Source organism: Ambystoma mexicanum, chromosome 11 (assembly GCF_040938575.1).
Source record: "Ambystoma mexicanum isolate Mex_15411 chromosome 11, UKY_AmexF1_1, whole genome shotgun sequence".
NCBI classification, from domain to species: Eukaryota; Metazoa; Chordata; class Amphibia; order Caudata; family Ambystomatidae; genus Ambystoma; species Ambystoma mexicanum.
Window position 1 is genome coordinate 156,726,093 of NC_090934.1, and position 27,045 is coordinate 156,753,137.

The 27,045-nt window shown below is 44.0% G+C and overlaps 1 protein-coding gene across 2 annotated transcripts in view; it reads right to left on the reverse strand.

Annotated features, from left to right (window-relative positions):
• MYOM3 (myomesin 3) overlaps positions 1-27,045 on the reverse strand; it is a 450,074-nt gene that overhangs the window by 132,278 nt on the left and 290,751 nt on the right. For both annotated transcript variants that reach the window (XM_069622682.1, XM_069622681.1), the window contains 2 exons: positions 19,443-19,557; positions 3,607-3,763 (listed from right to left, as the gene is read on the reverse strand). In XM_069622682.1, the coding sequence (XP_069478783.1) occupies positions 3,607-3,763; positions 19,443-19,557 (272 nt within the window). The remainder of the gene's footprint in view (positions 1-3,606; positions 3,764-19,442; positions 19,558-27,045) is intronic.

Sequence of the window (27,045 nt, forward strand, 5' to 3'; positions counted from 1 at the left end):
CACAGTTAATCCAAACCACACTAGTCTGTTATGTTTACCTTAAGGAAAAAAAACTTGTGAGAGACAGGTTAATTCAATGCCATCAGAAAAGGTGGTGGTGGTGGGCATGGCTAAGAGCTGTGTCTAGGCTCTGTTATCAATATGGATAGAGCAATTATTTCTAGATCACATGATTAGGTCAAGAGACTTTGACGAATCACAGGTATTTGTTCCTTCTCCCCAAAGAGAAACCTTCACCTGTGAGGTTAGGGAGGTGAGCCAACTATGCAAGACCCTCCTTAGGGATCGCGGCAAGTGGGACCTCACTGGGAGAGACTCCCCCTTTAGGGACGAGGACTCCCGTTCTTGTGAGGAACTCCCTAAACTACCTACCGTAGACGCATACATGGGACTGTATGCTATAAAGAGTAGTGTGGCATCTTTACATTTGGCTAAAGGCAATGTGAAATGAAACTCATATGGAAAAAAGGAAGATGTTTCTTTAACGAGAGATGTATATTTAACAGGTAACTATCAGGCCTGGAGAAGAGAAGTGAGTGTTATGTGCAGGGGAAGCCCTCTGAAATGATCACACCTTGTGAAGGTGAAACCGAGGTAGGTTGCGGAGCCTGTGTCATTGAACGAGGCGCAGAAGGCCAGTGTGAGATTCTGGCAGTGTGTAGAGCCGCGAAGGATGCGCTCCGAGGAGGAATAAAGGACTGTTGTACCTGGTGGTGGTGTGACCACACTTGCAGAGTGTTGGGCAGGACGCCTGGATAAAGATTCAGAGACTACTGTGGCGAGAAGTGTGAATAGCTGCCACCAGTGCCTGTGTATGGCAGGAACCCGATGAGGAACCAAGAACAGGAAACTGATGAGCGAGAAGAGAATGAAATCTTACCCGAGCGAGAGCCGAGTCCTTCAACCTTCCCCCACATAAAGAGAGGTGCTGGGGAACCGAGAAAAGTGGGAGGCCACGGGAGGACAATCATATGTGTGAGGAAACTCATTCTAGTCCTAAGGACGAGAGAGTAAATATAAAACTGTCTAATTGGAACTGCAAAAACCCAAGGAATCAAAAAACCTGGTCAGGCAAGACGGGTATCATATGAAGAGAGAAACTCATCCACGTCCTGAGAGGGCGAGATATCATTAAAGAAACCAGTTAACAAGGAATGTGAAAAACATATACAAGAAGGATTTAATCAAGCCAGGTGGGGAGCCAACAGAGACTGAAACTAAAACACTGGGAGGAAGGGAAAACATGCAATGTCTTCAGAGTTGACGACTGTAGAAAGTCCAACCAAGAAACACGTAAAGAGGGAGAGGAAATAAAACTGGCAAGTGAACAAGATAAAAGAGGAAACAGCCTAAGAGAGAGCATCCTTAACACAGAAAGCCTGAATCTGGGTAAACATAACTTAGCAAAGCCTGAATTAACAGACTGGGAAGAGTCTACAAGTGATGGCAAGAATGTGAGGAACTATTTGAAGGAAAGATATTCTATGTATAGAACAACAGAAAGCACAACGCCCAAGAGCATTGTTGAAGAACAAGAGTTGATAATAGATACTATCAAATGAGATTACATTAAAAAGAATCTGTACCAAAGAGAAACATGTATAAAGAGATTATCAGAAGAGAAGAAAGGAGAAGACCAGGGGAAGAGAAGACATTCTCTTGGCATATTTAATTTAGTTATATATAGTGGTTGGGTCAAGTAGAGTTTGTTTGGACGGAGGACATTTTCACTTTGGGCTTCCTGATATCTGACAAGCAGCTTTAGTTCCTTTAGATAGGGTGGGTATTCCCTCCAGCAATAGGGAAATGTAGGCCTCATTCTTATTATTTCATAAACTCCTCAGCATGTCAGACTCCTTCTTCTGACCCGCACCAACACTTTACCCTCTTGAGTGCTGCAAAACTATTGAAAATTCTTCAAAGAGTGGAGATGCCCTTTAAATCCTGCAGTCAATATCACTGCCAAGTTTCACATCTAGCCTACGTGTTCTTCCTAAATCAACTTGACATTCTTGAATAAAGAGAAGCCATGTTATGTTACTAGAATGTAAACCACACACCGCTGTCATTTGCATGGTCTCCAAGCACTCTGAATCAGAGGTGATGGGGGTTAGGTTAATGGGGAGGGAGGAAAAATGCAAGATGGCTTTGCTGCTGTGCTCTCCACCAGAAGCAATGTGTTTTTACAGGTCAACATATGACAAAGTGCTTCAGCATTGCCGGTGGCAAGTAATACTTGGTCCACTTAATCTGGTAAATGTATCACAAACGCCTCTTATGGTAAATTAATTAGTGGTGTACATTTGAAATGTTCAAATTGTCATATTATATTTCTCACTTTTGTTTATTTAAGAAATGCAAGTTTCCCTCTGTAGAGAGCTGCATGATTTGAGGTTGGAAAGGAAGCAGAGAGGCACCCTGCAGAACAGTGATTTCTGACCACGTCACATGATTGTACGAGAAATGTGCAGCGCTAAGCGATTTGAATCTTTAGACAAGTCTGAAAAACGCCATTTAAACAAGCATTGGCTGTGCCAACAGTTTGGACTTTTATGTAGGCTATTATCGGAAAGACTCTTGCCAGGCACTACTGTAGTAGCATTAACTGGCCATTCATGGGGGCAGGTGCAAAATGGTGTGAGTACCTGGCATCTAATAGCAGTGCCTGGCAAATGCCTAGTACTTATTCACAAGCCAAAACTGTTTGTGCTTATAAATCGTATGGCTGGTGAAGAAATTTCTATTGCACCAGTAGCGGGTTTACAGTTCCAATAAAGTCATGAACTCTCAGAAGACTGCTTTGGAAAAACTGGCAGGCATTTTGAGTGCAATGTTTGATGGTAAGGCTTGATTTAAGCAAGCTCAAAAAGTTCCCATGAGAAGGTGTTTTGGGCAGGGAGGGGCACGAACTGGGAGGGAGTGGCCATAGGAATCAGCAGTCAATGGGTGGCAGAAAGCCAAAAAGCACCTAAAAAAAGCTTTGTGTCCCTCCTGATCTGCCATTTCTCACTATCTGTACTCTAATGCCATAGTTTAGGCTTCTAGGTGGCGCGAGCACTACTAATAGTCCAAACTAAAAATGAAGTCAGGGAGGTTGCTGTTAACGAAGGCAAATGGTTTTGTTAGGTTTCCATGTCATTCTTCTAAATATTAAAAAGACTTATGGCCTCATTACGAATTAGCGGAATAAAACTTACATATGATGGATCTATGTGATTATAGCGACCAATTAACTGCGACCACCAAAAATGTTTACTTTTTTTATTTGAACCCCCTTTTCACCACAGAGACACCACACAGCTCCCCCTGCATTCATTATATACTATAACCATCCCCCCCATGTATACATGGGGTGTAAAGGGCGATGAAATAAAGAAAGTCAAATTTCTCGGTCGCAGTTAATTGGTCGCAGTAATGGTATGATCCCGATACAATTCAATAAATACCTTAATGATAATAATGAAACTTTGGTAGTGTTGTAAACTTTACATAGAATACAATAATGGCTCCCACCATTTTGCAGTATTTTAAGCTGTTGACACATAGCATCTGACTGCTCCTGCATCCTTTAAGCTTTCAGATTTTCCCAAAACTTTGCATAATTACTTGTTGTTATCGTTTTCGATCTTCACTCGGTTGGGTTTTGGGGGATCTTGATAATCCTTCGTCCAGATGAACTCTGGAGAATCTATTGGTTCAGGGTTTTCAAATAACATGTAAATGTATCCTTCTTCGTCCACACCCACTTCAATTTCATTGGTGCCTGTGGGAAAGAAAAGCAGAATGTCATAGGTCTGGGATTAACGGGTCACCCTAACAAGGGGTTGACCCAGCTTCAGAGAGGAGGAGTCAATCTTGCATACCAGAAGAACAGCTATATGTATGATGTTGCCTGTAGGATTAAGACATCAAGGACTATACATTTCTACCAGGCAGCTCTTTAATTGTCAATAGATGATTTAATTGACTGTTCAGGTTCTTTCCCATCTCCTAAATTTACAAACTATAAAAACAAAGTGATCGTTTTCATCATAGCTGTTGTGTTTCGGGACACAAGGGAGATATGGAGCCCCTGGGCAAATGCTAATGAGACTTATCAGGTAAAAGGAAACCAGCCACCAACTCTGCCCTGTTCGTGATAAATGATTGCTACAACGTTTTACTTGCGGTCTAACTTAAAGAAGTTCGAATTGAGACTAGTCCCCTAGCTTGCCTATTGTGCATTTACAACTAATATCTAAAGGGACTTACGTTATGTTGTGGTATGTTACACCTGTAGGAGCTGGACTTCAGAGTCAACTGCTTGTGTCTTCTTCTTTAGGAAATCCTTTTTAGTACTTATTCTCAGGTCAGTGTTTCCTGTATGAATATCTATCTATCTATCTATCTATCTATCTATCTATCTATCTATCTATCTATCTATCTATCTATCTATCTACCTATGATATGATATGAAATGAAATGATATGATAAGTCATTTATAACGCGCCTGTATACAAGTGTTCCTATGCGCGAGAAGACAAGGCAGGGAAGACAGAGGGAGGACAATACAAACAATCGTACAAGGCCTTATGACATTCAGATAGTGCGACAGTGCCAAAGTACATGGGGCGTTAGAGGGGAAGTGCGTTCAGAGCAGCAATGCTCTGAACAAGGGCAACCAGAACAGCGTGGCTCTGGGGAAGTGCAGGGAGGCAGGGGACTGTAGAGGTAACAGTTACATCCCTAGGTGTGCGGTGGCCAGAAGGCAGTGCAGGGGAGAATGATCATGGAGGAGCCTGGTACTCGTTATGCTCAGAGGGTAGCCAGGTAACCAGTCGAATCAGCAGACAGGTAGGTCAGCAGGAGAGGGAGAGAGAGGGCTGCTTCCGGAACTTCAGGTGGTCCGGCTCAAGTTTCAGAGGATCAGGGAGGCCATTCCAGAGGGAGGCACCTGTCTGATCCTCAGAGAGTTGGAGGTAGTTGAGCAAAGGGCGCAAGAAGGAAGGTATTTTGAAATAGAGAGTTGGATGTAGTGCAGGCCCCGGGCCCAGAAAGCCTTGTGGATGATGGAGAGGTGTTTGAACTTGATCCATGCAGTCACAGGGAGCTAGTGGAGAGATTTCAGTGCTGGAGACATACAGTCCTAGGGCTTGAGGCCAAGGATACGTCTTGCAGTCCTGTTCTGGATTAATTATAGAGGGTGTAGAGTAGAGGAAGGCAGATTGAGAAAGAGGCTGTTGCAGTAGTCCAGCCTAGAGAGAACCAGGGCTCTGGAGACAGTGAGCTTCTGGAGGAAAGTGAGAAAAGGAAGAATACCCCTGAGGAGGTGGAACTGGTAGTGGGACTTCTTGGCGAGGTCCGAGATGAGAGGAGAGAAGGAGAGAGTGGAGTCGAAAGATGACACCAAGGTTTTTTGCCTCACAGGAAGGTGAAGGAAGAGGGCCCAAGGAGAGCGGCCAGAGTAAGAGGGGGAACACAGGAGCAGGGGTCCCAATGAGAAGGATCTCTGTCTTACTGGCATTAAGGCAGAGATCGTTGGAGGCGCACCAATCCTGAATCGTGGATAGACATTCGGGAATGAGGGAGAGAGAAGAGGAGACTGAGGGGAGCCTGAAAGAGAGCTGGGTGTCATCTGCGTAACACTGCAAGTTAGAGGCCAAAGTAGAGATCAGATGGGCCGCAGGGGCCAAGTAGACATTAAAGAACCAGGGAGAGAGGTGAGAGCCCTGGGGAACACCACATGTGGAGAGGGAGGTGGTGGAGAGAAAGGACCCAAGTTAGACCTGGGAGGGCTGGTCTGAGAGGAAGGAGGTCAACCACCATCTATCTACCCATCTATCTATCTAGAAAATATGCATGCATGTACTATGTATGCATGTATATGTCTTTTAGGCATGTTTGTGTATTTGCATATATGGATGCGTGTTAATGTCTGCAAGTATATGCTGTATGTACGTATGTGCCTGTGTGTAAATGCATGCATGTGTGTGTGTATGTGTGTATATTTTAATGTGTCTATGTACCTGTCTATATTGTTACATTTGCATGTGTCAATGTGAATTACATTTGTATGTCTGTACCTATGTTTGTATGTATCAGTGCTTGTATGTATGCACATGTCTATTTTCATGTTTGAATGTTTATCTGTGCCCCTCATTATGTCAGAATCCTGAAGAAAATCACAGATGCTGCCGGCCCTGCGATTCCTCAGAAGTGTTTAGCCCACTGTCTAATGAAAACAGACAATGCACTTCTCACCCCACAGGGAAAGGGGTATGGTATAAAATAACAAAAAACAGGCCCTCGTCTTCTACACGCCAATGGTACTCTTGACACCTGTAACGAGAAGGATATTACATTACTAAACTGTCCTCAACTCTTTTTTCCCAACTCTGATTCCCCTCTTAACTTCTTTAACATACCTGTTAACTCCTGCAGAATTGCCATGAGGTTGTTCTTAATCAAATTGTTAATATTTTTGTGTTTAAGCTGAGTTTTGTCTTCTCCTATCTGAAGGCTTTCTTATTTAATCTTCTTTCTACTTCTTGGTTCTTTCTTGAGAGAATTGTGTTTCCTATACTTTAAATCCTTTCTCTTTCTCTGTCAGTCTCTTCAGAGAATGGATTTTATTTAACAACTGCAGTTACTTAATCAACACTACTACGAAAACCTCTTTAACTGTAAACTAACTGAGTCGTCTCAGAATTTCATTTTGAAACACATTTCAGTTTATGCCTTACAGTGTATACTGGAATAAATCTTTTTACAGTTATGTTAAATTAACCTTCAAGTTGACGGGTTACTAGTTGTAGTTTATATTTGTGCATGAATATTTATTAGCCAATAGTTTAGTACTTATTTTAAACCTGGAGCACATAGGCGCATTTCTGTTGGAGTCCGAAACTCTGTTGGAATTGCTTGCGCATTCAACGTTCCTCGCAAAGTCCTTCTTTAATGTTGAGTCGCGCCTGAAAAAGTCAAAATAAAACGAAGCTTCCCTGCCTCGAAACCAAGCGCTCTGAAACTCCGGAACCCTCCGGCTTGCAAACGCCGGGCCGCTGTACCATGGAGCACGAAAGGACGCGAACCCCTTCCGGCTCACAAATGCCGGTTTTCACTCTGGCATCTCTCAACCCTGTTTCATGCGCAAAGAACATGTGCAACGCTCTCTTAGGCAGACACGTTCAAACTTCTGCTGAATTAAGCTACTGCTAATTTATAATATTTCTTTTTTTTTTTGGCTTAAGCCTTTACAAAAATAATACAAAATTGTTAGCATAAAGCACATAAAAAATACATTACATTTCATTGTTTTCCACCAACCCTGCCAATTTTCTATTTTTCAGCTAAATCAATGTTTTGAATACTTTTGTCCTTTATTTTATTATGTTAGATGATCAGTCCACTTTCTATTATCACCTGGATTGCTGCAAATGTCAAAACTGCGTTGCTTCCTGAGGTAATTCTGTCCCAAAAGAGGTCTGAGATTATATCTTCCTCTCTCCACACAAAGTCTCTGAAAAGTCTTAGTCGTTGAGGCCATGTGCCTTCACATTCCATTAGAACATGCCTTAATGTTTGTTTGGCAGGGTTGACACAGATTGAACATAGTTTTTTTGCCACGTCCCCTTGGTTGCGCTTTTCCAGAACAGCCCCACACTGGACAAGGTTCAGTCTCATTCTAAGAAAGTCTGAGCGCAGTTTCCTGTTTGGGGATTTTAGTAGATAGCAAGAGAGACACCCAACTTTCTTTTCTCCCTTCAGAAATGGATTTTGAATTGGTTTATCTCTTACTCTCTCTACTGTTTCAATCCAATCCCATTGTTCTAATCTTCTTTTCACTTTGAGTGGGTTTAGGATTATGGTCTCTTTGTTTATATCTAAAGTCTTCAGTCTTTCCAATGTTCTCGCCTCTAACAAGGTGAGGATAGTTGATTTCTTTAGCAATGTTTCATGTCTGAGATCTCCATACAGTGTCGAGTCCTTGCTTGTTGCTATTTCTCGAGACAATGTGATCAGCTTCCAGTCTGCCATACAGTTCAACGATTTTAGACCTAGCTCAAATCTCAAGCTTTTTGAGGAGGCACAGTTTGGGAGACCCAGAGCTTTTTTCCATAGGCGGCCCTCAAAATTGTCCCAGTTTATGAACCAAAGATCGGGTTTGGCTTCTAAACCATACAGGATGACTGGGACCACTTTGGCAAGGTAGAACTTTACCAATGGGAGAATAGAAAATTTACAAAGTTTATAGTTTAATTTGATCATTTGTGATGTGAATTGTATTACTTTAGCCATGATTTCACTTTCTGCTTTGAATATTGCTGGATGGGCATAGATGTTATATCCCAAGTATTTTATGGTTTCTACTGTTCTTATCCGTTCTCCTCCCATTTTCCAGTTTATGTATTTTGTTTTTGATAGTGGATGTTTGAAAATCAAGATATTTGATTTAGCCGGGTTTACTGTCAATTTGTTTAATCCCACATACTCATTCAGTTTGTCAAGTAAATGTTGTAGACCAATTGATGTTCTGTCGAGGAGAACTATATCATCCGCGTACGCGAGCCAGCATATTTTTCTCCCATTTAATATTGGACTCAACAAAGCAGATGGTTGCAAAAAAAGGCCCATGTCTGCTAAGAACAAGTTGAAGAACAGAGGCGCTCCCAAGCACCCCTGTCTGACCCCCCTATTTACTTCAACCAGTCTTGAAAGGTGTCCCATTGCATCGAGCCTTACTCTCAGATTAGTTTCCCTAAGTAATTCCACTAAGATGGACAATAGTGGTTCTGGCATTCCCCATTTCCGGAGTTTCTCCCAAAGTAAGACTCGTTCTATTTGGTCGACAGCTTTGGACAAGTCTATCCAGGCTCCGTACAATGTTTTGTTTTTTTCCCCCTCTTTTTTGTTCATTTAAGATGCTTAAAATCAGGCCATTAAGAGATGTTGAGTGGCCTTTGTGGAATCCTGTTTGAAAGCGTGATAAGATATTGAAGTCTTCCACCCATTTTGAGATGTGATTTAGTAGAAGCTTCATAAAAATGTTGCTTTCAATGTTCCGCAATGCTATTGGTCTGTAATTCATTGCTACACGACGATCCCCATGTTTAAAGGGGGGTATTATGAGGGCCGTTTTCCAAGATGCTGGGAAAGTCCGTTTTTTTAGTATTTCATCAAAGAGAACAAATAAAAGCTTTGACCACAAGATAGGTTCGCTTTTCAATGCCTGATAGGTCAAGCCATTTAGTCCCGAGGCTTTGGATGTTGAGGAATTAATTATGATTTCGTGTATGTCCTCTTCATTGAAATTAAGTTGCCAACGGAGTTCTGGCTTGCCTCTAAATTCACAGTTGTTGTCGCTTTTATATGTCTCTGTCAAATATCTCACCCAACCATCTTCTGGCACTAGATTACATAGTGATTGAGTGTGATCCCCTTCGAATTGGTTCATTATTTCCCAGAAGTTTTTACTGTTGCTTTCTCTAAGGGTAGTAAGTATATGCTCACCGTCTGTCTGCATCCGAAGAGCTTTATGTGAGGTTGACCATGAGTTATAATTTGCTTTTTGGTGTTTTATGGCGATTTGCATTTCTTCAAACGAATATCCTGCTTTTCGAATGTCTCTCAGAGCTTTTCTATGCTCTCTTTTTCTCCTTTGTGTAGGTTCATCAAAGGCATGTATTTGTTTCTGTTTTGTTTCTCCCGCTAAATATTTGGGCGCTAGAGTCACCCATAAAAAGTTGGTGAATCGGTCTGGGTTACATTGTGTTTTCCAGATATGTTCAGGAATCCCTTTAAGTTTTCCATTTAATTTGTCTCCCCCATCTTTGTATTTGACAACTCTGAGTTTTCCTTTTTTTTCTTCTAACAACTGTAATTCTCTTTCAGCTTCTGTTGTTAAAATGTTTTCAAATGACAGCTCCAATCTGCTGTGGTCACTGCCAATTTCTTGTTTTATTATTAGAGTGGAAGGCAAAGCCTGCAAGGTTTTTGAAACAAAAATAAAATCCAATGCAGAGGATGAATTCCCTCTTCGCCAGGTTATATATGGTTCACCATCCTGTGTGCCAGCTACCATGTGAAGATCCCATTGTTCCATGAAATCCCGCCACTTTTTTCCCCTGCTCACTTTTCCGTGAGACCTTCGATCTGAATCTCCTTTCTGTGGATATAAACAGTTCGAGTTGAAGTCTCCTGCTACCACAATTTTACTGGATGCTAAGGTTGTTTTTAATAGTTCAAAAAGTGATGCTAGATCTTCCAAAAAACAACTTAGTTTTGATGTCACTGGGTTCCAATAAATATTTACAAAGATCCAGGTTTTAGTGGTTTCTTGTAAGTTTACTTCAGCTCTACATGCCTGGATACCATGGGGATTTTTCCATATTTCTATTGCGTTTTTAAAGACTTGGTTTTTCAATGCTATCAATAAGCCTCCTGAAGGACGACCTAATGGTTTTTGTGCAGCTGATAAACAGTTCACTGTATATCCTTCAATGGTTAAAGGATTTGCCAGCCAGATTTCTTGTAATAGAACTGCATCTCCCTGGTTGAATAGATATGTCCGTGTTTCTTTACCTCTGATGACACTAGAGCCTCTTGTGTTCCAACTAAAGATATTTATATTTTTCCTTCTAAAGCAGGTCATGTTATAATATAACTTCTTAAAATTCCAGACGTTAGACTACTTGCCCCTTTACTGAAAATCTTTACCTTAACTCCGGAGTCCCTGGCAGGACTTCAGTTCAAGAAATACTTTGACTTCCAAAGTGAATGGTATAGTTTCTTAAATTTCACTTGCTTCAAAATGTAAAAATGAATCATCTTCCAACAGCTGGTGGATAATGACCCACGAATAGCTGATAGATTTCTGAACTGGAATACAGGCCTGAAAACTAGAGCTTATTCCAAACAGGTGCTGCCTCTAGGTTTACAATCAATGAAAGGCAGTTTAGAACCCCTGTTAGGAATCCTGGTAACCTCAGAATTCCAGTCTGACCTCATCACTGGAAACCTCTACTCTGCCCTCCATCTTGCTTTGGACTAGGCCCATCTTCCTGTAGATACTGATTAAGGAAAAAGAAAGGGAAATGTATGCCTGCCTAAACCAATTAAATAAAATATGAATACCTGTATACAAATATGTAAACAAGACCACTACGACCAATCAGGATTCACCGATCAGGACTCCAGGATCGTGGATCCTAACACGTTATGAGTTCAGCCATTTCTGTAGGAATAATCTGCATGTAGTAATTAATGTTACCTCTTGCAGCAGTTGATGGTCTTTGCGAAATTAGAGTTTTACACATCAATATGCTGCATTCATGCAGCATCAGTCATTTCTGCGTTGAGACAATATCAAACATCTAAGACAAATAATGGGAAGAGACTGTTACTGCATGTAAAATGTAGCCACTCAGTGCCCCATGCATAACTGGGAAGCCAGCAAAGGCAAAGAAGTTGGATTTCCCTTAACCTAGGAGAACCCTTCTAGGGTTTTGCCTCCTCTCCTGCTTGGCTCACTTCTGTACTCTCTCGTCCTAGTTGGTGTTTCTCCACCTCCTCTCCTCCAATTCTTGTTCCTTCCCGTTTGTCAGGTCCCTGGGAAAATAACCAGTTCTCAGGGAATTATCAACATGTATACATACATTCCTATATGCATGGTGCTTTACTTTCTTTTTAGTGTGTTAACAATGTTTCATTACTTGTAATTATCAATTAGTTTCCTTGGAGGTGTTTGGGCCTTAACTTTAGTTTTCAGAATGCTGGTGGGAACCCAAGCTAAGATGGAGGGAAGGAACAGGAGTCATGATTGGTGGAAGGGAAAACAAAGGACTGGGTCAAACATTCTAAACTGCCTTTCATTTGATATGATATGATATGATAGGTTATTTATAACGTGCTTAATACCCAGAGGTTTCTAAGTGCGGACCCGGGATTCAAACCTGTGTTGCTCTGTGTTGTCTTGCTTCCAAGGCGAGCACGCTGCCGCTGAGCTATCCTCCCGGGACATTTGAGAATTTATGTTAGCAGGTCATGTTTTTCATTTGCTCTTGAGCTAGGCCCTAGTTTCTCAAGAAGAATCATCAGAAACTAGAAGAGACAAGAGAATATTCAAGCTTTATCCTGGAGAGAAGAGTCCTCCTTGAAGATGGGAAAATCAGCTGTTTTCCTATGAACATTTGTTGCAAGCTAAGTACTTTTCAGTCAGAAATTCTAATCTGTTCAGTCACGTAAATAGACTTTCTGCAGTCTAGGTGAAAACTACTTTTTGACTTTCCTGTGCTCGTGTGTGCGCGTGTTGTGTGGGTTAGAGAGGATCGCTCGACGCTCTCTGACGTTTGTTTTGCTTACCTTGTCAGAGGCTCCAGTCACCTGGGAAGGCAGCTTCTGCTGCGTCGCGTTCTTTCAAGTACTACAGAGACGAGGATTTCTGACCGTGTATTCTCTGAAGCTGCGTGCCATCTGAGGTGGATAATTCCTTTTTTGGCCTCTTCCCTTCAGCAAGGTAAGCATTTTTTTCATTTCCGTTTGCTCAACGCTGACGTGAGGATTCCGTATTAGTCAGTTTCCGGTTGCGCGGCGACAGCGTTATGGAACTGACTCTACAGCTGTTATAAATGAAAGTGTAGTTTACACAGAAGGCGTGGTGAGCTCGGCGACTGAGAGGAGAGGCAGTCAGTTGCTGCTGCTTCATAGTGTTAAATTTGAACTTCATTTTTGAATAGCGCGATGCGCGCACAACCCCGACAAGAACTGCATAAGGTTTCACGGAGCGTTTGAATAAGTGAGACTCTCAGCACTGTGGCAAACCTGAGGACTAATGCGTATCTGCAAACGATAAACTGGGACACTTCTTTAGTGCCAGCAGAAACCATTGTGTACATTTGGAGAGTTAAAATTTCTTTACAGCAGTGTTTTCGATATGTTACCTCAGTCCTCATTGAACACCATTTCCTTGTGCAGCCAGAATCAAAGGTGTGCCTGAATTGAAAAGAAAGACACTCTTTCCTAAGGAAACAATTCAATTAATTGATTTGCTTCAACTGCTGACCAGTACTTCTTCCTCTGCTTAAAAACTTTTAAAGGTGCATACTTATCCTGAGCTTAGGGGAAGAGTAAAGGTTGGTTTAGCACTAGTTCATCTCAAGAATTGAGCTGGAAAATAAAGTTGTCATGAGGGAGACTAGGTAATTCAAGAATATAGTCCTCTAGGGTATTGCAGAGGGGATTTCAGGTAAAGTTTCATTGTGTAACTTGTGTAGGAGACAATACTTTTTTTAAAAGAGAAGTTGGGAGATTATTTAATTTTGAAAGACTCTCTCATCCATGCAGAGAGTAAGGAGGTTGGAGGTCTAGTGTCTGAGTTTGTTATTTTGTCCACTTCCCTTTTACCCCTGTGGTGTCACAAGCTTAGTTGGTATATTGGTTAGTTGAGTGCGCTACACCTTGTTGGGTCTGTGGGGTTCAGCAGCTCCTGCGTCGATTGGAAGTTTGGTCATGACACTGTTGAGCCAGTAAGTTAACTCAGCAGGTTGAGTGCTCGCTCTTGCAATCTGAGCATGATCTGCAGATTGCAGGTTTGAATCCTGGCAATGCCAACTCAGCCTTTCATCCTTCTGAGGTGGTATAAATGAGTACCAATTTCGGTTATGTGATATTGTATGTGAATATGTGCTCTGTAAAGCACTTTGGATTAAGGTACTATATAAACAAACAAATCACTATCATAATCATCTTCCCTCACTTCCTTCAGTGTTCTCCAACCTCCTCCACTAAATGCTTCCCACTTCCTTCAACAGCTTTCCACCTCTCTCTAACAGTTCTTCAGATGCCTCTGCCTGATATCTCCCAACTTCTCCACCTCCTCCAACACTCACCCATTCTTCTGCAGCACCTCCACTACCTCCCAACCTCCTCCACTTCTTGTCTACTCTGCTCCAACATGTCACCACCTCCTTCATTCTGATGTTCCCCAGCCTCCTGCACTCCTCCCTGCCTAGCGTTTCACACTTCCTACAGTCTCTGTGTCTCTTACTCCAACTGCTCGCCAACTCTGACCATACAAGATCCTTCCTTTCACCCACCCACATACTGGGCTGTGAGCTATGTCATTTTATGTGGTCTTGGCCCATCTCCTGGGTTGGTTCTCTGACTATTGGCTAGACCAATGGAGCTTCGGGAGGGGGACCCATTGCGGTTAGTTATTCCCTAGGGACTCTCTTATGAGTTAAAGGCTATAAGTAGGGGGGGTGGTCATTTGGATTTCCATTGGGTCAATCTGAATTGCCTCTTTGGCCTGAGTGCCGCAGCCTCTGGAGCCATTTGCAAAAGGGGATTGTGTTTATGTAAAGATCCCTTGGGGTCTTTTGGAGTTTCCCCTAGGTTGTTGTAACGCTGGGACTGGCCTTGTCAGGTTCATGGGATAGTGTTCTGGCTTTCCTCCATCGTCGGACCCAGGCAAACCTCCTTGTTGCTTGCAGTGCACCGTATGTGGACATGACAGTAGGTCTGCAGAGCCTGCACAGCATAGACAATTCCATGGGACATATTGTTGCTGCTTCCACCCAGTATTGGTGGAGCAGGTATGGCCTTACAAATTAAAGGGACACAGGCCCTTTAACTGAGCGCCATGGACATAAGACTTTGTTATAGCCTTAAATCTAAGGGGCTACGGTCCCTAGGAGTTACAGTATATTCCTTATTATTATTATTATTATTATTATTATTATTATTATTGTTAATATTATTAATGATCTGATCGGTAGACCAAGGTATTGTGGGACTTGTAGTCCCAATGTGACCATCTCATGCTAAGTGAATGGGTTGCTATGCACAGTCTGAGGAGAATCCCATATACCTCCTCTGCGGTCACCACCCTGGAGCATAGGGGATTCATTGGCCCCCAAGATCAAAGCACTGTCAGCACTTATAGACAAGCAGGGACAACATCATATGTGCATACGTGTGTATTTATGTACAACACACGTGCAATACCAAACTTTAAACATTCGAATAAATAAGGCAACTTTGTACAGCATATTAATATGTTGATCTCTGCGGCACCGCGTAGAGGTAAGCCTATCACCACAGTATATTCATTCATCCACACCACCTCAAAATCACATTACAAAGTGCATAGAAACACATTGAAAATCTTACCATCTCACACAGAGGACCAGAGGAAAATGAAGCCAAGGCATAGCAAAGAGTGTCTGGGGTTGGTTTGAGAAGAGGCCCAGGGGTTGGGTGCAGAGGAGTACAGGGCAAGGAATGTTTCTATGTGTGCATGGGGACGCTGCTTAAGAGTTGTGCAACTCAGTCAGACAGCCTACACCTCCATCTAGTGGATATTTGAAGTATTGGCACGATGACTGGGATATGTGCTGTGACAAGAATCGCCTGAACCTGCCTTTGGTCTCGGTGCTGCAAATAGAATCATAACAGCAGAAAATAACATAGCACAGGACAACACAGCACGACAACACACTGCACAGTACAACACAATAAAACATATAAGATAACACGAAATAAAAGGTGTAAGATAACGCAAGCTAAGATATAGCATGGCACAACATAACATGTCATGCAAATCACAACAAAATATTGTAAAACACAAATACAAATAGTATACATAAAAACAACAACATAAAAACTACAACATAAAAAACCGAGGTTTGTGCACAATAAAAATCTTAATAAAAATAATAATGATTATACAAATAATCTGAGCTGAGCGATGTACATTAAACAACCATATCAGTAACACAAGGAAACATAATGGTAACATAATATTCCAGTGTGATAAACTAAAGGCTCGCCGCTGACAAGCACCTTGAAACAGTTCTTAGGTACATGTTAGTACTTAAACATTTTGACTTAAGAATGTGTGAAACCTGCAATCACAGGTTTGAAACCCGCAGGCCAGCTCAGACCTTCTTCATCCCAAAGGCCAATACACTGAGTACCATTAATTGGGTAACAATAGCAACAACGTTGCTACAATGCTTAGAAGTCAACAGAATCTAGCATGAAGCGCTGTTCGAAAACGGTGACACTATTCTTTCAAGACAAGATACTTTATTCTGTTTAATGTCTCCTTTACACCTTCTGTAGCCTTGAAAAACGTATAGGCCGGATGGACCAAACAAGCCCAAATCTGAACTACCTACATTTTTCGGATAATCCTATAATTAATGTTGATGTTTGAGGAACAATTCAGGTAAAAGTTGAAGATGTCTGAGAACAACTGCTGATAAAAGTTTAACAGTACCTGACTGGAAGCATTCACCAGAAGACTTGTGTCAGCTTCACAGTTTATAAAAGACTTTCAGTGCAATTATCTGGCTTGCCAAAGGTCAAGAGATGCCAGTAAATAACGTTTAGCTTCAGCTGGGAAAAAATCATCTTAACTGCTCAGAAGGATTTGGAGCCAACAGCAAAAATATGTGTGAAATCTGCAGGTCACAAGTTGAAATATTGGTTGGACAAAATAATCATCTTTTAGTGCCTTGGGCAATGCAGTACCTTTTGTTAGTGCCCAGGTCAGTACTCAGTTGTACTCAGTGCCGGCCCCAGGTCTGCCAGCGCCCTGCGCAAACTTTTCGCTTTGCTTTCTACCCCATACCCCGCCATCACCCTCCCCAACATTCTGACAGCCTTATAGTAGTATTTCTAGGAGGCACCTGCGTCCTAGAAATACTACTATAATGCACATTTTATGAGGGTAAAACCGTCAGAATATGTACTTTGGCACAGTGGAAAAAATACTCTGTGATTATAACATTTACATTATTTTCTAATGCAGTAAATAATACCTTCAAAATAGCTGTTCCCATACCTGCCCTAGAGGTTCGCAAAACCGGTTTTAGGTTTGGTGATACTTTTTCGGCTATTTAGAGGCTGTTGTGATAAGCAGTGCCACATGAACGAGGGGCTGTGGGGGAGAGGTGGGCCTGGCATACAGCTGCCGCCCAGTTACTCCTGGGAAGCAACCTGTAGGCAAATACGGAGGAGGTGACGCCATCACTCGCCTGTGAGCATCCCCGAGTCTTTAGAATCAGGACTGTCACTAATCACGCCCACCCACCACAAATGCAGAACAGCAGGGGGCTAGGTTCTGTTGTTCGGCTAATACTGGTTCTTGACGCCCCCTGCTGTTCTTGTAAAGTGGGTTTAAGGGGCGTGCCTGGTGCGGTGTGATTCTTCAATAGGTGCTGGGTCAGACCGATACTTAAGTTTACATGACACTGAGCTGGAGGCAAGGCGCCCTTTGTTTGCTGTGCTGGGGGGCGCCCTTGTGCAGCAGCACCCACCGAGCTCACTTTCAGCCAGCGCTGGTTGTACTAATTATTTAAGAATGATAAGAAAGTCACCACTCCCGAGAATGAAACCTGTAATCTGCAGACTGCTGCTAATACATAGATCTTGGTAGCAGGCACATTAACCAAATGGTTTATATTTCCGGGAGAGAGATTTTATACTTATTGGTTATAAATATATTGCTACGGTAGACCATCGACTCAATCAGCTATTTTACTGGCATTAGAACCTGTGACCCGACATCCAGAATACACGCCTCTCCTCAGCTGGTGCAATAACCTACTGAGCTCTCGTGTTCAGTCTGGAACTGCCTGGAAGCCTGTAGATTATACACAGATCTCTGCAACACTATTTGAATTAATCAAAACCACCCGAGATCAGTGTGGGCAGCTTTATAGTCCATTGTTTTTCAACCTTCATTGATATTATGGTATGCGAAGAACCGAACCATATGTAAAACAGTGTTCGTCTCACTCGAAAGCTTGAATTAAATTACGCTGGGAATCCTTTCATTTAATCACATTTTAGTCCACTGTGTCCTTACACAAGGGGGTTGAGTGTGGTTCCCTGCAGAAGAATAGCGACCAGAGCAATTGTCAGTGATAATGATTAATTCACTGCTTTCCATCAGTCTGTTTTTGGTGCTGCGAAGATGAACACAGCTATATAGAATGAACATTGACTTTAGGGTTGGTCTACAGTTTTATGTTGTTGCAGGTGAAATGCCATGTTGGTGCCCCCATTCCTTACAATGGTTCCAGGTTGGGTGTGTTTCGTACCGAATTTGCATCCCCTGGCGTTCCTTGCGTGTGGCACCCTAGGCAGTTGCCGGCATTTGCTTGATTGTAAAAGCCCTGATCATCATCCTGGGGTATCATCTATTTTACTAGGGTTTAAACTTTCTACCTGCCATGAGTATTCGTATTGGGAATGAAATGCGTGGCATTTGGTTGAAACGCAGAACTCACAATAACTGAATGGGCTATCTTACTGGCAAAAAGAGGAAGAGGTGGGCATGTGTTTGACTTCGGCTCAGGTCTACCTCACCTTTCAGATATACTGGGCTGTTGGGAAAAGGACAGAACCAGTCATTTGTCTGGCATCGGTTTTCCACTCTCAGCAGGATGAAAGGCGGAGTCAGGCACATCTCAAACGCAAACCACTCTGCCCCTTCCCTATCCACCCTTCACGGCTTAGAGCTACTGGATAACAGGAAGTTCCCTAAGTACTGGCATCTTGTGGAGTGTCTACTCAGGCCCATGTTCCCTTTTCACAATAAGTAATGGCATCTTTAGAAGTGTCTACTCAGGGTCATGGTCTCTAGTGTCTACTCAGGCTCATGGTCTCTTATTCCGGCTAAGTAAAGGCATCTTCTGGAGTGTCTACTCAGGCTCATGGTCTATTATGCATGCTAAGTAATGGCATCTTCTGGAGTGTCTACTCAGGCTCATGGTCTCTTATTCAGGCTAAGTAAAGGCATCTTCTGGAGTGTCTACTCATGGCATGGTCTATTATTCACGCTAAGTAATGGCATCTTCTGGAGTGCCTACTCAGGCACATGGTCTCTAGTGTCTACTCAGGTTCACGATCTCTTTTTCAGGCTAGGTGATTGCATCTTCTGGAGTGTCTAGTCAGGCTCATGGCCCGTTGTCAGACTAAGTAATGGCATCTTCTGGAGTGTCTACTGAGGCCCATGGTCTCTAGTGTCTACTCAGGTTCATGGTCTCTAGTGTCTATTTAGGCTCATGGTCTCTAGTGTCTACCCAGGCTCATGGTCTCTTATTCGAACTAAGTAATGGCATAATGTACAGTGTCTACTCAAGTTCATGATCTCTTATTCAGGATAAGTAATTGCATCTTCTGGAGTGTCTCTTCAGGCCCATGGTCTCTAGTGTCTACTCAGGTTCATGGTCTCTTATTCAGGCTAGGTAATGGCATCTTGTAGAGTGGCTACTCAGGCTCATGGTCTTTTATTCAGGCTAAGTAATGACATCTTCTGGAGTGTCTACTCGGGCATATGGTCTCTTATGCAGGCTAAGTAATGACATCTTGTTCAGTGTCTACTCAGTTTCATGGTATCTTGTTGCATCTTCTGCAGTGGCTACTCAGGCTCATGGTCTCTACTTCAAACCTACCTGGTTTGGTTACTGGCACCACAGGGTCTGAAGGCACTGAAGGCATGCCTACGCCGGCAGAGTTGACGGCACGTGCCCGGAAACAATACGATCGGTCGGTTTCCAAATCAGACACCTGCAAAGAGAAATACTTCAAAATCACAATAAAAGCAGAGAAAAGACAACTCATGTTCTGAGAGGCAGTGTCAACTAACACAGTAAAAGGGTTACAAGACTGTGCAGTCAAATAAAACATTTAAAGCAGCGATGAGTTTGTGATGCTAACACACAAAGGGTGAGCCAAATTACCTTGGTTCGAAATGGGGTACATTTGTAGTACCCTTGCCCTGGTAGACATATGGGTTACCGAGAGCAGGGCATCACAATCCAGTTGCTGCCTTTAGGGAGACCCCAAGAGAGGCCATTTGCTGTCATCAACATAAAATCAGCAAAAGGAGAATAAAAGATGACTTTCTGACCTAACACTCTGCAGCATGGCTTATTATCACACCAGTCACCCCGTGGGCCGGGGGCGAGGGCGGCGAGCTTGCCAAATAACGTCTCTCTTCACTTTGGTCTCATCTATGTGACAATTGAAGAACAGACCCACGTCCTCCGCAACTTTCCCTTTAAATGTCTGATGGGATGTGTGTACAAAAAGCTACATGTTACCCTTGCTTATTAGCATACAAGAAACAAGTGGCCCTTGATTACTTTTGGCCCCATGGCATAGGTGCCTTCCTTCAGTGCAGTCTGATTTCATCTTTTAAAAAGGCTATTTTTGGATAAAAAAACACTGCAGTTTAGGTGGCTCCCCAGAGCAGGGAAGTCCCTTGAGTCCTGAAGAGGGATGCGCGCCAGTGGACGGGAGATTAGCTGCCTGAATCCCAAAAGTCGGGGCTTCACCAGTTAGGGGGAGAAGACCCCCTTGAACTCCAGAAGAGGACTGTGCTCCAGTGAAGTGGAGAAGAGACCCCCAAGAACACCAAATATTGGGTGTGCTCCAGTGATGGGGAGAGGATCTCCCCGAACCTCAGAACAGGGGTGTACTCCTGCAAGGAAGAGGTGTTCCCATGGTAACCCAGAAGAGAGGTGGGCTTCAGCAGAGGCATTGCTAGGGGGGGCTATAGCCCTGGATCTTTTGGTTGTAGCTGCAGATAGATCTCAGGGGCTACAACCAAAAGGCTAGCTAGCCCCGAGCCTGAACGGTCCTGACATTAGTGTAGCCCCGGACCTTTGTCAGACCAAGCAACACCTCTGGGCTTCAGTGAGGAGGAGGAGAGCGCTCTGAGACCATAAAAAAGGTATCCCTGACAAAACAGGGAGGGGTGTGAAGTAGAAAGAGAGTGTGACTTTGACCCCAGAAGAGGGGATGTGTAACAGAAGAGAAGAGCTAGTGTAATTCAAAAGAGACATGTGCTACAGTGGAGGGAGAGAGAGAGTGAGTGAGCGAGTGAAGAGAGCAGGGCACTATATCCATGGGTATGGACTAGTGAGCAGGGCACTGTATCCCTAGGCTTAGACTAGTGAGCAGGACACAATATATCCCTAGGTATGGACTAGTGAGCAGGGCACTTTATACCTGTGTATGGAAGGGTGAGCAGAGCACTATATCCCTCGGTATGGTCCAGTGAGCAGGGCACTATATCCCTGGGTATGGATTAGTGAGGAAGGCACTATATCCCTGGGTATGAACTAGTGAACAGGGCACTGTATCCCTGGGTATGGACTAGTGAGCAGGGTACTGTATCCCTGGGTATGGACTAGTGAGCAGGGCACTATAAACCTGGGTATGAACTAGTGAGTAGGGCACTATATCCCTGGGTATGGACTAATGAGCAGGGTACTGTATCCATAGGCTTAGACTAGTGAGCAGGACACTATATATTCCTACGTATGGACTAGTGAGCAGGGCATTATATCTCTGGGTATGGATTAGTGAGCAGGGCACTATATCCCTGGGTATGAACTAGTGAGCAGGGCACTATATCCCTCGGTATGGACCAGTGAGCAGGGCACTATATCGCTGGGTATGGATTAGTGAGCAGGGCACTATATTCCTGGGTACGGACTAGTGAGCAGGGCACTATATCTATATAGTAAAAGGACAGCGTGATAGAGCCCCTTGGCCCTGGAAGAGGGGAATAAGCAACAGAGAGAAGGAGAGTCCCAGTGACAGGGTGGACTTTTGGGACAATTGGCAAAGGAAGGACACCCTAAATCCTGAGAGAGGCAGGGAGGACTGTGGCCTCCAGAAGAAGTGTTAAAGACTGAATGGTGACCTAAACAGGAGAATTTCCAGTCGGGAACTTTCTGAATGCCTTTTAGTTTGCTATCCTTTGCTTATAATCATGTGTTCAAGGGCTACATTATGGCAATTAGCCCCGGGAATGCAGGGGCATTATCTTATGCAGTAATGGCCCGCAGTCGAGGGGCATTTTGCCATTAGTACCCCAGCCCTTTAGACCGGGGTACTCATTATTATTTCTTTGGCTGAGAGAGGCTTAGTGTTATGCGGGCAGAAAAAAAAGTAACAACAATGGCGGCCACGGACAGAGAACGTAGTCCATTTTCTTTTTCTGTGGTGGCCATATTAAACAAAGACAATGGCCGCCATGGAAGGGGAGAAGGGATTAGATTAAGCGTATCCCCCATTCCGTTACTGCACAGAGCGGTCTTCCTAAATCCAACTGTCACACCCCTGCCACACATGAGTGCGCGCAAGGGCTAACAAGTAGGTCAGGAGCCGGAAGGGCAGGACCAGGAGAACGGGTAAGTGTGAGGGTGCGTGTGTGTTGGTGTGTGTGTTGTGTGTATGTGTTTTGGTTTGGGGGAGTGGGATGGAGCTGAGAGATGGAGGTTTGTGGATGCATGTGTGTTGGTGTGTGTGTTGTGCGTATGTATGTGTTTTGGGAGTAGGGTGCAGGGGATGACGGGGGGCAGGGAGGAACAATGAGGGTATCAGGGGGTGAACCCCCCCTAATATGAAAAAGAATAAAAGGGAAATCGCATTTTAAAGGTCTCAAGAGAAAAAGACCTTTACAATTCCGGTTTTCTGATCAAAAGAATATCGATCAAAGTAAATCGATCTGTTTCTCTTGAGACCTTTAAAAACTTGTGTTTTCACATATAACCTTCCCGGGTACATATAAAAACCCAGAAGTAGCAGAATTCAGTGGTGTGCAACAAAAACTCTTAAGCAGTTTGCATCTCAAAATGTTGGTTTTGCAAAACATTTAAGATTGTGTGAAACATCAAAGGATAGCGAAATATACCCACATGCCATTATTTATAATATTAGGCCTTTTTATTTTACCTAAATCCAGTGTTATGGGAATTATGCTAGGGTTAGAAAGCAATGTCTCGATTTAGGGGTGTCTTTGGAGAGTCCCACCAAATTCTTCTGACACACTGTACACTAGCATTTGTCTCCTATTCCGACATTTGAAATTCAGCGAGACCACCTGTTGTTAAATAAGGAAATTCAGCGCAAGAAACACTGCGGCACAGCACACTTGCATTACGTACAAGGCCACATATCCGACAACCAATCATCTTGAGTTAGTCTTGCTGGTCAACCTCTTAAGTACAGGACGTCAATGACTTTGTGGAGACGCATCACGCGAGATCTCGTCCCAGCGAGATCTCGCGAGACTTTGCACGACTTCGCGCGAGAAGCACGCAACAGGATAGAAAAGGCAGCAGAGTCGGAGCAAGGCACAAGGTGACAGCAGGGCCTCGGCGCTCCTTTTGAGCGAGGGAAACTAGTCCTCCTATACAAGACTGCATCACCAGCAGATCCCATGCCAACGCTGAGCATAACACCATGGCTGAGGGCATCCTCATGGGAGCTCCAGCTGGCAGGGGATATTAATACTGCCTCACCTGCTGTGCAGTGGAACCAACTGCATGCGAAAGGAACTGAACAGTGAGTACTGCTTCCCCAGCCCCTGGACACTTACCATTTACCAAGTTTGTTGTTAGGTGTCACAATAAACACCTCATTTCTACCATGAAAGTGTCCTGTATTCTTTGAGGGCCACTACAGACATCATGTGCAAATTAGATGACATATATATGCCCCCAGCATTAAAGCGACTTGAAAATAGAGTGCAGATAGCAAAATGGAGGCAGTGCCGTGCTTGGGCTCACTCCTCCATCACCAATAGTCTCCCTTTGTTTTAACAAAGTACATTTGTGGTAATTTACTTTGTTACAATAACTTCGAATTACTTTGAATTATATATGTGTATTTTAGGATTAAGAGGTGTAAAGGGGGTTAGGTTAGGGGTGGTCATGAAGGGGGAGGAGGGTCAGGAGGAAAACCCCACATTAAAAAGAATCAAAAGAAAATTCGAAGTAATTGCAACGGAGTAAATGACCACACAGTAATAACAGGTGAAGCCCTGAGGTGGAAAGGGCTGTGGAAGCAAAGCTGTTTTGCTGTGGCGAGTGGAAAGGAAAGGGAGCTGAGACTCTCCATCTATCTATCTTCATTCTTAACCCAGAGAAGCCATAGAAGCCCGTGGAAGAGGGTAGAGGTGCGTGTGCCTTTAAACAATTTGGCTGTCAGCTGACCACCCAGCTGACTTCTTAAGGCCGCCTCCGTGACCCTTGCGGCGTGAGCCCTGAGGTGGAAAGGGCTGTGGAAGCAAAGCTGTTTTGCTGTTTTGCTGTTTGGCGAGTGGTGAGCGGTGATCAATGGCGTCGACCCTGTCCCCTGTTCTGAGGACACGAGCTCAGAGGCGGCGAGATGGTGTGGCCGTCACAGACGATCCTGCGGTCGTTCAGCGCCCGCCGCGCCCTCAGAAAGTCGTTATCACACTTGCACTTCTGAGACAGTCGAGTACAATGAAGCACTTTCTCATGCACAGGATGAACAGGTCTCTGAATCTGCAGCGGTTAATACCTCCCATACACTCCCTCTCTGTGACAATGTGTTCGAAACTGCAAGTTATATGACTGAAGCCATTCACGTACAAGATGGAACTCACGTGGTGTGCGGCGCGGTTGGCGAATTCTGTGTGCCGGCTGTCGGTGGCTCCCAGTGTGCGACCGCGGCGGGCGCCGAGTCCGGTGCATCCGATGTCTTTGGGGCGTTGTCTTGCGGCGGCGGTGCTCTCGTCCCGGCGTCTGACGCGGGGTGCGCTTGTCTGACCTGCGCTTCTGGGAGTGACGGCTCTGAGGGGGCGGGACTCGGAGCGAGGGTGACTTTGAACTTACATGACCTGAGCGGCTTGCAACGCGAGGTAGTTCATGGTGGCAGAGAAGAGGGTGCAGCTCCCCCTAGAGGTGAGCACCCCTCTGAGTCTGTTGACGATCAACTTAAAGATCGAAACTTTGCTGGAGCACGGAATGCTGCTGCTCGGTTATTGGATTGTTCTCTCTCCAGCCTACCCTGTGAGGACGTGGGGCTCATTGCAAAGGATACAGATGCAGTGATTACTGCAAGTTCCCCTGTGTGTGTAACCACAAACTTGGAAACAGTGGATTCGCATGAAGGTAACGTGAATGACCTTAGCTACCAACAAAGCATTTTAAACTCAGATATGCATGGTTGCGACCACAACTCAAAGAATGGCAATCTGAGTGAGTCGGAGGCAAGCCATTTAATGACTGCAAGAAGAGACTCACTCGGGGTTGTGAACAATGTTCTTCAGAACCTAGTGCTCCTGAACAAAGTGTGTTCAAGCAAGTTGTCTAAAGAGCAGAGGTTTCCTGCCGAAATTAAGGCAAAATCAGCCGTTAAACGTAACAACAGTCAGTTGTTGGGGGCAACGTCTGACATATGGCCAGAATCTTGATACAAACGGCTAAAGTCAATCGATCACCCGTCAAAGGGTGAATCGAGGCACGAGATATCTGACATCCATCTGACCTCCCAAAAAAGACATGCCACCCTTAACTGGAAAACTAATGGAGTCATTGATGAACCTGATTGCAATGAGCACTCCTCACACAACGATTCTATGGACTCTTCTCTAATGGAACGCCCGTTTCCTAAAATTCGCCGCGACAAGGAGCCCTATGTTGCCAGACTTTCTGAGTTCCATGCAAATTCATCTAGCGAGGTCTGACCGGCTGTGTCATCTTCAACGGAACTACAAACCCTTCTTATGGCTTCCTCGTCGATCTCTTTGGGCCCGTTTATGAAACTTTATGAGAATATACACGAGGCCACCAAGGATCTAACAACCGTTGTAGCAATGATGAATTCCAAATTAATGCAATTGGAAAAAACTTGCGATCGCTCTTATGTTGAACAACACGAGTGCTTTAAAAGACTGGATGCAGCGTTTGTCTTGTTAAGCGAGAGCAGGAAAAGTGACTCATCTGACAAAAGACTGTTTGCAGAAGTGGCCCGAGAGACTCTTGCCCTTTTTAAACATGACACTAAAAACGCAGGCAGGCAGTTGTCCGAAGGGTGTCCCAACTCCGATGGTAAGCAACCGAGTGCGAAGTGCAAACTTCAAGCTGAACAAGAACATAATAGGACAGTAAAACAACCCATTGATGCTATATCCATCCAAGAACCTCACTGTCCTCGGTCGTTAACATCAACGCACATTACTTCAGTGGAAGCGGACCCAGTACTGGCAACTGCAAAGGTCTTCGAAGCTCCCCTAGACACAGGATGCAAGGTCGCAGAACTTTCATCGAAGACTGGTCCTTGCTCGTCGGTTATTCCGTTTGTATCGAATGTTGTTGACCTGTCTTTTAACACAGCGTTCGAACAGGCAAGATGTGCGGCCAATAAAATTTGTCATGACCCCCTAATGGCTTCATCTTCAGGTGTTGGTTTTCTAACTGAACCAACTTCAGAAGTTTCAATTACTTCCTCCATTGTGGGCCTACCCAATGTTTTTTCCATCTTCACAGGCGGCCCTAATGCCACGGAGAAACCCGCGACTTTGCCATCAAAATCAAAAATTGCTGCAACCAGCAAGAAACCGAAGAACCAAAAGGCAAAGAAAAATAATGCTTCAAATGGAGCACGAAAATTCCTGCGTAACATAAAAATGGTACAGGCAGTTCCTACTGACCTGGTTAAGACCTCTACTGCCCCTGCTTCATCTAACATCCATGCCAAAAATCAACAAAAAAGTGCTCTCTCAATTTCAGTCAAACAGACCCAAACAAAGAGTACCACGCCATCTGAGGAGGACGTGACGGAACTTCTGGACCTGTCAATTTATGATGAACCAGAACATGTAGAGTTAGAAATCGACTTACCAACAAGCTATGAGTTGCCCCTCCACACTGGATCTCTGCCAAATGTGGCCCCGAGCCAATGTAAGGAAAAACCTGGACGATCGATGGCCAATGTTGTCTTGGATAATCCTGCAATAATGCAACCATGTAATGTGGAGGTCATTGGCAAAAACCCTGCGACTAATCACAAGTCTCATGAAAGATATTGCAAACTGATTGAAGTAGGTGATAACACGACCTCATTGTCTCTGCCAGTAGTCAGTCCTGTGTTCATGACTATGGACGAGAAGAGAAAACATTGCATAGCTAACGCTTTAGTCGTTAGACCAGGGAGGCCATTGTTTACGTCAGGACAAACTAACAAAATAGTTAAGGAAAACGAGCCCTATAGGACGCAGATGGGAGGCTTGGA